This window comes from Catharus ustulatus, chromosome 3, assembly GCF_009819885.2.
Source record: "Catharus ustulatus isolate bCatUst1 chromosome 3, bCatUst1.pri.v2, whole genome shotgun sequence".
Taxonomy (NCBI): domain Eukaryota; kingdom Metazoa; phylum Chordata; class Aves; order Passeriformes; family Turdidae; genus Catharus; species Catharus ustulatus.
The window spans coordinates 34,449,780-34,463,705 of NC_046223.1; the positions used below are offsets into that span (position 1 = coordinate 34,449,780).

At 44.9% G+C, this 13,926-nt stretch overlaps 1 protein-coding gene across 1 annotated transcript; it reads left to right on the forward strand.

Moving 5' to 3' along the window:
• The first annotated feature begins 935 nt into the window (after positions 1-935).
• Positions 936-7,154, forward strand: LOC116994557 (cytochrome c oxidase assembly protein COX20, mitochondrial). Its single transcript, XM_033056363.2, has 4 exons — positions 936-1,045; positions 2,464-2,578; positions 2,723-2,786; positions 3,243-7,154. The coding sequence occupies exons 1-4, from the start codon at positions 1,013-1,015 to the stop codon at positions 3,382-3,384; spliced, it is 354 nt and encodes a 117-aa protein (XP_032912254.1). The 5' UTR covers positions 936-1,012; the 3' UTR covers positions 3,385-7,154.
• The last annotated feature ends 6,772 nt before the right edge of the window (positions 7,155-13,926 follow it).

Sequence of the window (13,926 nt, forward strand, 5' to 3'; positions counted from 1 at the left end):
TAAGATGGAAAAGGTCCTAAATTGAACCTGCCCTGTAATTCGCTACGTAGCAGGGAGAGCCCTATTTTCTTGCAGTAAAATCTATTTTTGCAGCATCCTGGAGAACTGTACCTCAGTGCTAAGTCACTTGGCACTATTTACCTTTTCCCATCCTTACTGCAGGTACAGTGACCCACCTAAGGGGTCACTTCCAGCATGTCCAGGTGCTTTAGCACAGGTTTACCCCGGCTGAACCCACTGGGGTCGTGCCTGACGCTGCTCCCACAGCCTCACAAGAGGCCATTTTCCAAAGCACTTCTGAATCCATCCTTCCTCCACTCCTGCTTCCCGCTGCCACCCGGGGACGTTTCGCCCAGCTGCACAAATCATCTTTTCCCTGTCCCATTCCAGCAGCCAGGGATGCTCCCGCTGACAATCAGCTCTCCCCCATTTGCGGTGGGGATATACATCCCCCATCCCTCAGGCCGGCCACGGCGCGGGAGGGATCCCACAACCTCCTCCTCCCGCTAGGCGCTACCCGCTGAGCGCGCTGCCATCGGCCGGCCCCGGGCTTTCTCTTTTAGCTTTTAACACCTCGGCTCAGCCCGACCGCGGCAGAGCCGATGGCGCCCGGGGTGCCGGACCGTGAGGCGACCGCGTGTTCCCGCCGGGAGCCGCGCGGATTCCCGGGACCCGGCACACTCCCGGGCCGCCCTCAGCCCCGCCCGGCCCAGGCGCGCGCCCGCGGCGGGGAGCGGCGCGAGGCGGGGGCGGGGCGAACGCCGGCGCTCCGCCCCCGCCCGCGTGCCCGCGCGCGCGCCCCCCGCGCCGTGACCCATTTCGCCGAACAAAGGATTCGCGCTGGAATCTCGCTCAGCGCCGGGACCTAAAATGGCGCCGGCGCGGCCGCCCCCGCCCCTTCCGCGGGCGCCATAGAGACGGGGCGGGCGGAGCGGCCTCCCCTCGCCGCAGCCGCTCTGTGCGCGGGCGCAGCCCCGGCTCGCTGGTGCGGGCGGGAAGGCGCTGCCGCAGCATGGCGGGCGAGGGCGACTCTGAGCCGGGGAAGGTAACGGAGGGCGGAGGGGCGGCGAGGGGCGAGGTGGAGGATGATCGTGAGGAGGAGCCGCGCCGCACGCTGCTGCTGGCCGCGGAGCCCCGCGCTGGGGACACGGGAGGTCATTGCAGAGCAGCAGTGACCGCCCTGCCCCGCTGTTTGACCGAGGAAATAACTCGGGAACAATGCACGGAAACCCACGGCAGAGCTGAGGCTCTGTGGGGCCCCGTGGCTGGGGCGGGGTTTGGTTTGTGTTCCCCCGGGTCCCTCCGTGGGACTTTTCTCTCAGTGGGGAACTGGAGGGTTCGTGAGGCCGGTGGTCAGAGACATAACAAATAATGCCCAGCCTGGCGACAGGTGAGACGCTATTTTAAAAGGATGCATCACGCTGTATGGATGTGGCAGGGATACCTTCTTAGCCAACAACAGCGACGTATCAAGTGACTTCTTCCATATGAGAGCACTTGAAGTTACTCATTTGGGTGTTGGACCAACATAGACCGCAACCTTTCTGTCTCGTTTGTACACATGGACAGCTGATGGCTGTCCCTAGGGAGCATGGCTAAAACTAACCATGGGCATTTCCATGCTTGCCATCCCCATTACACAGTGACACAATGACTTGTCTCACAGTTCTCAGTCCTCCGCAAGCAGTTGAGCACTGTACGTCCTCAAAATCTACTTTGACCATGTGGAATACCTTCTCAACGAAATAAAACAATGGCCTTTGATGAATTTTGGTACAGTTGCACACATGATTCTTCACGCTCTAATGATTTAAGCACAATAGAATGAAACGCGTTCTCACACGGTCCCTGACTAAAGGATTGATAGCAGAGCAATGTGCAGGTGTTACTGAGAGGCAGCTACCCTGACCCATGTGCCCAGCCCCTGCCTAGACATAGGGTTAGGCCATAAATTAGTGGTTTATAAATGTTTTTATTCAGTATCTGCTGTAAAGTTCTCTACTACATGTTCATTTTCCAGTAATTTAGCTTTTTTCAAGCACGTTTGCTCTTTCAGGTACTAAAATTACATGGCATGACTAACTGCATACGTGATTGTAGCCTTCCTTGTTTGTTGTAACAAAAATCCTGGATTCTTAAGGGTCTTCTGCCTTCCTTTTTTGTAAAGGTGAAAAATGAAGTAGTTCTTTTTTAGTATTCAGTAAAAATAAAAAGAACTAGAAAGAAAGCTTTGTGCCAAACTATATTACATAAATTAATAGTTAACTCTTCCAAAAACATCTCTGATGTATCTGTACCTGTTCACTTTTGGTCAGCTATAACCCTGGGTGCAGTAAGTTCTCAACTGGTTATACTTGACTACTAAGATAACAAGTCAGTTTTACAGTGGAGTTGGCATCACTTCTACAGAAGTGATTTTTTTTTAATTTATAGTGTTTTGTTTTGTTTTGTTTTGTCTTACAGACTTTTAAACTCCTGGGATTTCTCGATGTTAAAAATGTCCCATGTGCACGAGAATCAGTGCTCTATGGCTCCCTGGGGTCTTTAGTTACGGGTCTTGGACATTTTTTAGCAACTAGTAAGTACTTACTCCTTTTGCGTTTTATATATTATTTGCAAGAAAAAAAAATAACTTTTGTTTGCTGTTAGGTGCTATTAATAATGGGAAGTCATACAAGTTGTTTTCTCTAACTTCTCAGAAGATTTTTTGTTTTTCTTTCAGGTAGAGTTAGAAGATCTTGTGATGTTGCAGTTGGTGGCTTTATTTGCACAATGTTAGGATACTGGTATGTAAAATGCTTCTTCAATTATGACAGGCCTATGTTGGCTGAATTGTACAACATGATCCCTGTGTTTCACTTTTCAGAAACAGTGTTTCATGTTGGTTTTGAAACCCATAAAAAGCTTGCCTAGAAAAGTGTCCCCTTCCTTCTCCCCAAAATACTTATCTTCTTTAAAGGAAAACATATAAATGTGTTTAGATGTTTATGTTTATACATATTTTTAATACTTCCTATTGTTTCTTGTATCCTAAGCGATCAACTCTCCCACTTACTTCAATTTTCCTTAATTCTTTTTTCCTTTACATACCCCATCCTTGTGTCTTAATTCCAAGGGCAGAAGCTGTATTTTATTAGCATTTTCACATATGGTTGCAACTTTTCAGCTGCTTGAATGACTGGTTTGATACTGCCATATAAAGCAGAGAATTAATTGTGTTTTCTTTTCATCCCCTCCTCTAGGTTTTACTGCAGGTACAACTTAGCCCAGCAAAGGATCCGGCAAAGAATGATTCAAGAAGGAATGAAAAACAGAATTTTATATGAAGGCAGTTATCTTGATCCAGAAAAGGAACAAACTGGCAGTGAAAGAAGCGATTCATAGGTTCTCTGGAGCAGTTGTGGTTTAATACATCACTGGGAAAAGGTGGTCCAAAAGAAAGTTAGTCTACACTGCAAGCTTGTGACATGTCTAAAATTGGTAAATCATGGTTTTCCTAGCAAATCTGGGCAGGAAATTCATAGTGAATCTGTTAAGTCTGTACAAGCCTTGCTTTGTTTCATGTATGTATGTATGTACGTATGTGACTGCACACATTTGGAATGATGTGCTGTTAAACATCTGGGAGCTGATGTGTTCTCTTGCAGGGTCTCAGAGGATTAATGACAGTGATTTGGGACTGCTTTAACTTCCATTATAAACAGAGTGTGGTTTGTTTTAGCAAAGTTGTAATTACATTTCATTTAAATACAGGAAAATATTTCCATCACCTGTTGAGTTAATGTATCCTTCAGTGCTATGATTAACAGTGCTGTTTTTAAAACAGGAATATTTAAGCAGTATAGGAGGAGGCTTTGCTTGTGCAAGACGGGTGATAGCAGCAGCCTTTGTAAGATTTCATCTGCAGGATAACCAGATAGCTTACATACACTGTGAAGCTGAAGGATTTCCATCTTTGTTCTGTTTGAAACTATGAATAAAATCACACTTTAGAGCAGCCTAAACTATGTAAGTAATTTTTTACTTCATTAAAGATCTTGCTACTTAAGACACTTCTGTACTACTTGTGGAATAATAATCTACATCATTTGCAAGTAGTGATTTTTTTCTTTCATTTTTTTTTCTTTAAAGGCATGTTCTACTTAACTGCTGCACTGTACATTTTTCAGTTAAAAGAAATATCACATATCACATGAAATAATTTCAAGGAAACCATCTTATTTGGAAATACAGTGTTAGGTTTAATAGCATATTGATAAAAAGATGAGTGATGACTTTGTACTCCTTGCTTGCTTCTGTCTGCACAAGCCACACAATGTTTTTAGGTTTTTATATAATGATTTATGGTCTATTATGCTGTAAACACTTTCTGGTCTAAAGGCATTTCACCAAGCAAAAATAGTTTTTTTCCCCCACACTGTACTTAGTCTGAGAGAGTTTGTGATCTGTTGTTAACTCACATTAGTGCTGAGAGGTTTGGGAATCCAGATGTAAACAGCAGTATTGCTCCACTTATTTATTTGGAAATATACATGAGAGCACTAAACAAACATGCTGTTTACTCTGAGAAAATTAAACTTCTACCCTCTATGGATTGGCCTCTTATAAGATGAAAACAATATATACTATATACTCTAATTCCTTTTTGCCCCTCATGTTTCTTCTGGAGGAAACAAAGATAAATTCTACTGAGGACATTGATTTCAATATTTTTATAAAAAGTCTTCAGAAGAACTAACGCAATGAAACACTTCCTGTCCTCACTGCAAAATCCAAACTGAGAAGTTAATTGGTAGCTAATTCAGAAGAGAAAAATGTTTCCCCAGGTTCTGTATGGGATTGGGGGGCCAAGGGGATGGGAGGCTCCTTCTCCTTGGGATGGGAGCTGTTGCTTCATAAAGCCCTTGGAGCAGCAGTGGGAAACTGAGCGAGCCATGAAGCTGGTCTTAACAAGCTCCTGTTTTAATACATGGTTGAGTTCTTTCCTAGCTGACCTAAGAAAAGAAAGTGCAACCTAAGCAGGGGGTCTTTTGGCTGCGAGGTCAGAGGTCAGCTGGGGGCTTTAGGCAACAAAAGCACTGGGATGAAAATTTACTCTTTGGCAAAGAGCAGTTGTGGAGAAAGAATAGTGTTTTGTGCTGATAGGAAAGAAGTTAGCATGTGCATAATGGCATCCTTCAAAACACATAAATACTGTGACTGGTGAGAAAATAAAGCAACATTATGATATTGTGTAAGTCAAAAAAAAAATGGGGAAAATTGCAGCATTAAATCCTCTGTGGTGTTAATTTGTGTTGGTATATGTTACTGCATTTAAGCATAGTAGCCCAATAGCAGCTTAACTACAGTTGTAGCAATAACTATGAAATGCTAGATGTATCTGCATTGCATAGAAAACCCACCTAATCCTTCTGCTTCACTGTGCAGAGTGTAAAATGAGCGTGCCAGATGTTCACAGAACAACTAGGGAAGAGGCAATGTGCAGGAAGCCTGGCCAGCACACTGGAGCTTCAGTGTTTACTAAAACTTTAAGTGGAATTAACCAAAAGTCGAGGCCTTTGCCTAATACGGCAGGGATATAAGGCAAGGAAGCTGACTCAGTTGGCGTGAAAGGGGGGGGCCTGCAACAGCAGAGGGAAGAATGCTCATGGTCAAACATGCAGGGGAAAAAGTCTGGCATAATTGCTTGAAGTGCTGGCTCCAGCTGCTTTTGTGCCAGCTATGGAGAGTTAATTGAAAGTGACTGATGGGTTATCCCAATTAAAGAGTGAGAGACAGGATAAAACAAAAAATTTCAAAGCTATTAGTTGTCATAAATTAGGTTACATTGACAAGAAAACAAAAAATTCTGTTACTTAAGTAATTCTGAACCATTTTAAAACAATGACATAACTATTTTTTTAAATCAGTGAGTTGTATCCCTATTTATCCGTTACTGCTAAGTTCATAAATCTTAAGTCATGGGTGGAAATACACCTCTGTATTTTATTATTGGACTTGAAATGTAAAAGTATTGCAGCTAATGACAGATGATAACGTTTGCTTTGCTTTGCCTAAATTAAAACTTACCAGACAGTTACTAGGAAGGAAAAGAAATAGTAATTTTGAATATGTTTGGTTTTTAGCCCCCTCAGAATAAACCATAAAAAGGGAGAGAATGAAGTATATCAACTTGAAACTGTAAGTTGCTAAAACCCTATTTATTTTACCAACAGTTATGTTAGTTGGTCACTGAATGGTGACTGACAAGCAGTTAGTTTTTATCCGTGAAGTAAGTGAAATCTTTCCTTACAGCAACTTAAACCACCAGCAAAATAAAGAGATGGGTTTATGGCCCCATTGCTCCTCCACACCTTTCTCTTCCTGTTCCCTTGCAGTAGCGATACTCTGGGAAAAGGCGTTTGCAGCCTCCTCCAGCAGGAGCGCACACTTGGGACTCTGGCAGCAGCCAGAGGCCGCTTGTGCAAGGTGTGTCCTCCAGGTCCTTCGGGAAGGGAAGTTGCTGTGGAGGCACCAGGCTGAAACGTGGAGATCTCTAAGGTTAATTGCCAGCTCCATTCCCAGAGCTGCCTGTGATCAGGTGGCCTCTGCTCTCCGGTGCCTCTCACAGGAGCAAATGCCCTTCTTCAGCCACTGACAGATGCAGCATGCTCAAAACCCGGGAACTTTTCTGAAGGTGATAGCAGAGGCAATTATAGCTGCCATCCCAAACTTGTTGTTTACCTCTTCTCCCAAGCAGAGATTTTGGGAGATGTTGGCCCTCGCTACATTTTGCAGGCTTCCAGACTTTGTGTCACCGCCCACCCCAAGTCCTCAGGTGCTGCAAAGGAAAGGCCATCTCCTGTCACTGAGCCTGGCTTTTGGGAGGATTTTTTAATTTGGGTCTGCAGGAAGTGCGTTTGTTATTTCTGGTATAAGCAATCCAGGTAACAATGAAGTTCTGTGTGAATTCAGCTGTAATGAGCTCCCAAGCAAAATATTTTCTCCAGCTTAGTAGACTAATTCCCTTTTTTCTCTTGTTCCTATCCAGACATTTAGCTCAAGAGCTCAGGGTTACCCATGAAAATTGTTTGCTTGCTCCATTTAACTATTAAAACAAATATGTTGTTCTTGCCTTGGAAAACTGATCAAAACAAAGTTTTACAGTATATTCAGATGCTCCTTTGTTTGGTTTTTTTTCCCTAAGTGAAGAACCAAGAACTAATTCCATATCTGAAGTGGAACTGAGTTTTAGTCAATGTGACTCAAGGCCTTGGAACAGGTAACTTTCTTACACTTAAAATGAAAATATTATATTAAGCACATACAACGGCTAAACCTTCAAATGGTGGTGGTGGGGGGAGGCTAAAGAAAGATACAACCTTGGGTGACACAGTTTGAGGAAAACAGAGATTTTTGTTCATGGTTAACACCCTGACTAAGGGTAAGTCCCCTCTTTTTCACACGCTCCTTTGTTTTTTTTCTGCTTGAGTTCATAGTTTTCCTGAGAGCCATCCAGCAGGGGTCTGCCTGTTCCTGCGGGAATAGGCCATGGCATCCTTATGTCTGCTTGTTTTCAAGATTAAGAGCAGTTTGTTCTGAGGCTATTTTAGTCCTGCCAGCTTCTGTCATCTATCATGAGCAAGAGTGTGTCAAAACCCTCAACTGTCCTGAACATGCCAGGAGCCCTCTGGCAGTACCTAAAATGTACCATGGGAGTGGACAATTACCACTGCAGGGATCTTTCTCTTTAGACTGGCCACAGCTCCAAAAATACCCAGATTGTATAGTGTGGTGATCTGTTTAACAGAAACAAAGATTCCCCCTTTTCCTGCTCTGGAGAGAAGGAAGCACATGCTTTGCATGTTTTTTAAACACCTTGTTTATTTTGTCAAATGCTGTAACAAAGAGCAGCAGGTGTGAGTTTTCTCCCTAGACAAGAGATCCTCATCTCTCCTATTGATGGCAAATGGCTTGTGATAACTCTGGTGCTCACATGGTGCTTTTATCCAAACATCTTGGCCTTCAATTCTGCATATACATGCATGGCAGATTTTTGAAGTTCACTTACAAGCTTTACAGCTCTGGCTGATAGTCATGCTTTCTGTCATCCAGGTCAAGAGTTCTTACCACCTTTACCTGTGCCAGGTGGCCACAGTGAGAGATCTTTCTCCTCCACATCATCACTGTGACACTGCACAGATGCTGTGGAAACAGGATGAGAGATGCAGCCCACCTGCCCATTGCTCTTTGTTACGTTACTTAAGCAATTAAAGGGAAGCTAATACCCCTCACTTTAAGGAAACCTTCAGACTCTGGCTGAGATAGAGGCAATATCTCTGAAGATGAAAAGCCAGTAACAGGTTTATTACTGGGCTGATAGATTACCACAAATGTCTGTTGCAGGAGTCCTTCACGGAGTAAATACAGAGGAAAAAAAATTCCAACAGCCCGTTCCTCAAAATGCAGGGGAAAATACCCTATTCAGACCCCCTCCCCAAGAAATTTGGAGCAACCAGTGATTGTTATGTGCCGTGCTTATAATGCTTTCATCCAATATTTAAAGCTCTTGAGGGCTGTCCTGAGGCAGCACTGGGAGGCCCTGACAGAACTTGTTTGACTCAGTTTCTTAGCTGTGATAGTATGCCAGTGCCATATTCTTCCTTTACTGCCTACTGAGACTCCCAGATGGAAAAAAAAAAAAGCTCAGCCTTTTCTTCCTAAACCTCAAAAGGTCCCCTTGAACCAATTACCACAGAGAGTTTCTTACCCCCACCTAACAATGGCACAATGGCCCTCTCCTTCCCAAAAGCCAGTCAGCATTAATTTCTACTCAGACATTTCTCTATCACCATTCATTCTTCTACTGGAGACTCATTTCTCAGTCTGTACATCTCTGTAACCCACACCTGCGCTCTCAAAGAGACTGTCTATCTCGGGAGCAGCTGAGTGGGTCGCAGTGGCCACCTACCAGATGGCCGGGAAGCCACTCCCTCGGAGCTCTGCTGGGTTCCAGCAGGGATGCCCCCGCACAGGGCTGTGTGGACACACACGTGCAGCCACACTCCCCACGCTTCAGGAATGCTGTGAGATGCCACAAACCACAGCTCTGTGTGAAGTCACACACTCCTGGTACGGCACCAAAGCGGACAAAATTCAGCGGGGTTCAGACACTGAGATAGCAGCAGCACTGTCCCTCTACTGACGGCCTCCTGTGGGATCCACGCTAATTGGAATACAGCCACCATTCAAGGAAGAGTCCATGCACTCCCTCCCTTCCCCCACCAGCCCTACAGTTGCCTTCAGCACTGTAATCCTCCCTGGTTTGTTCTGGAACTAGAGAAGGATACTTGTACTTGGTAAATAATGGACTTTTCAAGGCAGTAAGTACCTATAAAAGCAAGATCGTTCCTGAAAACTTTTCTTCATTGTCTGCACGAGGATCTGCTGAAAGAAACGGTTGGACTCTCCTTTCCCTTCTGCGGGTGTTTCCTTAAAGGAAAAAAAAATAAAAAGGGACTGGCTGGCTGCCAGGCTGTGGAGGCACATAAATATCCTGGGGCTGTGCCAACGCAGCCGCTGAAGCAGCAGCAGCAGCCCCCTCCCAGGAATGTCCGGGAGCCGCTGGTTTTCAGGAAGTGTCTCCCGGCCTGCACCACCTTCTCCACCTCCAAGCAGACTCTGGAGTTTTCTCAATGCCGAGCAGGGCTGGATCAGCGTGCAGCCCTGAGGACTGGAGCACTGGATCGCAGTGACTGCTCCCACCTCCTTTCCTTTGGAGGAAGCAGCTCCTATCGCAGCCACATATGGGAACCAGCCAGTCATCTCGAGCTTTGGCAGCTGGTGTGGTGTTTGGTGGGCTCTGCTTCACAAAGGACATACTTCTTGTAACAAAGGGCAGGCAAGTTCATACAAAAGGTGTGATTGATGGAATATCCTAGGTCTGGAATCCGAATATCCAGATTGTGACATTTAAATGTGTTCACTGATACTTAAATATTGAAATAGTTCTTTAATTAAACTATCTTAGCTGCTTTCTCCAAGGTCTCTCAAACTAAACAGGGCGAACACATAAGACATTTAATTTGCACAAGTAATTTACAACTTATGTTTCTTTTTGAGGTGCTTGTCTCACTGTGTAACAATAGATTAGATTTTATTGTTATTGTTGTTGTTTTATAGGGCAGGTGCTTGTCTAATGGAGTGTCCACTAGAGGCTGGGAAGCAGTTAGCTGAATAGCAGCCCTGCTGAAGAGGATGGGACTTGCGAATGTGGGCCAGGAGAGTGTTCTGTCTGCAAATTAGTCAACCTGCAATCTGGGCTCCATCAGGAAATATGTGGCCAACGAATGAAGGGATCCACCAGTACTGACACTGCTGAGCAGTGCATCTAATACTGCTGTCCAGCTTTGGGCTTCCTGCTCAGTAAGGATGTTGAAAAACTGTAGAGACTCCAGTGATGGGCTCCTAAGGTGTCCATGGAGCTCAGGGCCTGCCCTCTGGAAAGACAGTGGAGAGTTAGATTTAGTCTGTGGGGTGAACTAGTAAGAGCCTAATATTATCTGCAGGACAGTTACAAAGATGGAGCCAAGCATCTCCTGATAGCCGCAGGAGATGTGGCAGGGGTGGTGGCCATAATGCCAGCTTGGGGCTCCAGGCCAGGCAGGAGGACAGGTCTGGCTTACTCTGAGGGCAGTGCACTAGGCAGTCCAGAGAGGCCAAGTAATTTCCACCCTTTGCAGATTTTCAAGTGTCATCTAGACAAAGCCGCAGCTGACCTGAGCACAGGTGCCAGTCCTGCTGTAAGTGGGAGGATGGACTCCATATGCAGAAGCAGATCTCTATGATTCTGCAGCCGATAGAGAGACAGAGAATCTGCAAAACCCAAGGCAGGAAAAGCCCAGTGCCACGCAGAGGATAACCTGACTCACACAAGAACATCCCTTTTTTGCCTTCAGGAATTGTTCTCTCCAATGCAGTTCTCCCAGGCTGGGTGGGAGGCCTCACATCACCACAGGTGCTCTGGCAGCAGCAGGAAGCACAGAGCAGAGAAGACAAAGTGTGCAGAGTGTGGAGGTGCCAGGCTTTGGGTACACAGCTCTGCTGCTCACAACCTGCACGTGATGCTGCATGTGGACCCACCTCTGGTAGCTCAACTTTTCTGAGTCTTATTTCTCAGCATGATGTGAGCAAGGCCCAATGTCACTTCTTTCAGAAAAATATATTACAAGTAAATACCTCCTTAGAGACTTGCTCATTTCTTTCCCCCATCTCTCACTACTTTCTTACTCCAAAGACAAAAGTCCTTTTATAATATAAAGCTTATCTTACCTGCTTGCTCAACATCACCACTAATCTGAAAGTTCAGCAGAGCCCAAATATAGCTCTAGCTTGCATATGAGTAGGTTACATGGAAACTGAAAAGAGAGAATCAGACCTTTCCTGAATGTCCCACCTTGTAAACAATCACTAGTATTTTAAGTGTGTATTTATGTCTAGGCAGATCTTCAGTTCCATTCTAGGCCTTTTAATTTTGCAGCTGTCTTGGGCATCAGCACCATTTCAGAACTCCTCAAAGGCAAACAAACTTTCGTTAATACCTGGAGGAAAACCTCCAGAGCACAGAGTGGCAGAAGAGTTATTGCAGGCTAATATGACATAAATTAAGGCCACATCAGACTAGGGGACACATACTTGTATTTATATGCCATAGGAGTTATCAGAGGTGTCCTAGTAAGCAGCCATCTGATCCCTAGCTAAGGCAGAGTTAACACTGGAAGAACAAGTACCCTTTCAATCCTTTTGTGCTAACCAGGCAGCAGGTCCCCCCATCATTAGTGGAAATTGAATCTGGCCTCGTCTACCAAGTTGTAATAAATTTTTGAGCACGGAAAAGTTTAAGGGAAAAACTGAGTTGTCTCACCCATAGTTTTGATTTTAGTAACTTCCAGGACCAAAAGTACTCTGAAGATCAAAGATTGTCAACTAAACCAGAAGAGATAACAAAAACGTGCTCTAAAATAACACTTGCATATCAAGTCACCCATGAGTACAGTAATTTCACAATTATAAGCCACACCTGATTATAGGCCGCATGTTACGATACAGAGTGCGATAAAAGGTATCTATTCTATCACCATCTGTTGAGGGTGGGGGCAGTGATCCTTATCTCCATGAGAGATATTCTGCTAATGGGCCATCCATTGAAACCAGGCGGGGCATTGTTCTTTATCTTTTCACAACCCATCCTTCCTCCAGCCAGTCATTTTCTGCTAACGGCCATTGAGTCCCACTGTGTGACTGATAAAATTACTGCATCCCATTGGGAGTTGCTCCAGCCAGGGGGAAGAGCTCAACATTTCTTACCAAGATAAAAACAGAGGTTTTGGGACACTAAGGGAGCCCCTTTCTCCACTGGATTCCAGAGGAAAACTGGATTTCTCCACATCACCACTGGACCTCTGGAGGGAAACTGCACCTTCTACAGGAGCACTGCTCCAACTGAATCACATCTGTCACTGCAGGAGGATGCAGCCACCATTTAATGGGACTGCTACCAACACCCTGCCTGACGGGGTGTCAGGTTGTACTCTGACTTTGTCAGGGTTTGGAGTTTGTTTCTTTGTAGTACTGTATTTCTATTTTAATTTCCCTAGTAAAGAACTGTTATTCCTAATTCCCATATCTTTGCCTGAAAGCCCCTTGATTTCAAAATTATAATAATTTGGAGGGAGGGGGTTTACATTCTCCATTTCAAAGAGAAGTTCCTGCCTTTCTCAGCAGACACTTGTCCTCCAGACTAAAACAGCAACTTTTCGTTCTTTGTTCATATATAAGCAGCACCTGATTATAAGCTGCACTTCCGGGTTCAGACCAAAATTTTAGTCAAAATGGTGCGGCTTATAATCGTGAAATTACTGTAATTGTATTTCTAGGTTTTTTACACTTGCCTTTGTTTTTTGCTATTGATGTTGACAACATGTTAAACATCGAGCATAATTTTTAAGCTACAGCTACGTTTACATAGCAATCAATTAATTGCTGAATCCTCCTGCCACTCCCAGTACTGGCAGAAAGACAAACGAAGGCAAGAGTCACATCCAGAGTAATTGCAGGCCGAGTTCTGATTTCAGCCAGTTCCCTGTAAGGGCTGGCTCTGGAGAGGCCTTCTGTGCTGGAGGAGATGGCTGGTGCCTAGCAAAGCAGAGAAGCTGCACAAAACTAACCACCGATCTGCCACACTTTAAAGAGAGGCCTCCCTTCCCTCTTTACCTGCATGGGGACTTTGCCTGGGGATGAGCATGTGTGTGAAAGGTGCTGCTCTAACTTCACCACGGCCAGTCTGTTACATACCCGAGTTACAGAACGGCTCTTCTGAGTTTCTGCTTTCCCTCAACAGCTTTTCCTGACACCCTGGAGCTTTCCCCATCCTCCACAGTGATTTGGGCCAAGTTGTCTCCAGCTGTACTTATTCCTCTCTTGCTAGTTCACAAATACAGCGTGTGCACACTTCTCTGCTTGGGAGAGCCCAGCCCCTGGCAGTTAACATCTGCAGAAGTGTCAAAGTATTTCATGTCTCTGCAACTCAGTTTGATTTCTTTTGGCTTAGTCTGAGGTTGCCCTGGTAGAAAGCACTGGCCTAGTTTTTCAAAAGGTCATGGACAAGGAAACTTCCTAATCTTGAAAGATGACTTCATCACCTATTTCTATTAAAAGCATTGCTTGGAGCGCTGCAAGAATAAAAAGAAAATGAATGGCTTACACCATGAGTAAGAATTTTTCTTTTAATACAAGCGGCTTGGACTTCACGATGCATTACCAGAAGATGAATTCAATTCATTCCACTATCAGAAAAAGTGGGCACAACATTAAAAAATGCCTTTGCTGCTGAGCTGTCCTGCAGGAGACACTGAAAGGAGCTGTGTACAGGTGCCATTTGCACTGAGT

Bases quoted from the DNA above. Each gene is read 5' to 3' on its own strand.
- LOC116994557 (XM_033056363.2), top strand. From the start codon at position 1,013: ATGGCGGGCGAGGGCGACTCTGAGCCGGGGAAG. The intron at 1,046-2,463 runs GTAACGGAGGGC...TTTGTCTTACAG, and splicing joins GCGACTCTGAGCCGGGGAAG to ACTTTTAAACTCCTGGGATT. The intron at 2,579-2,722 runs GTAAGTACTTAC...TTTTTCTTTCAG, and splicing joins TGGACATTTTTTAGCAACTA to GTAGAGTTAGAAGATCTTGT.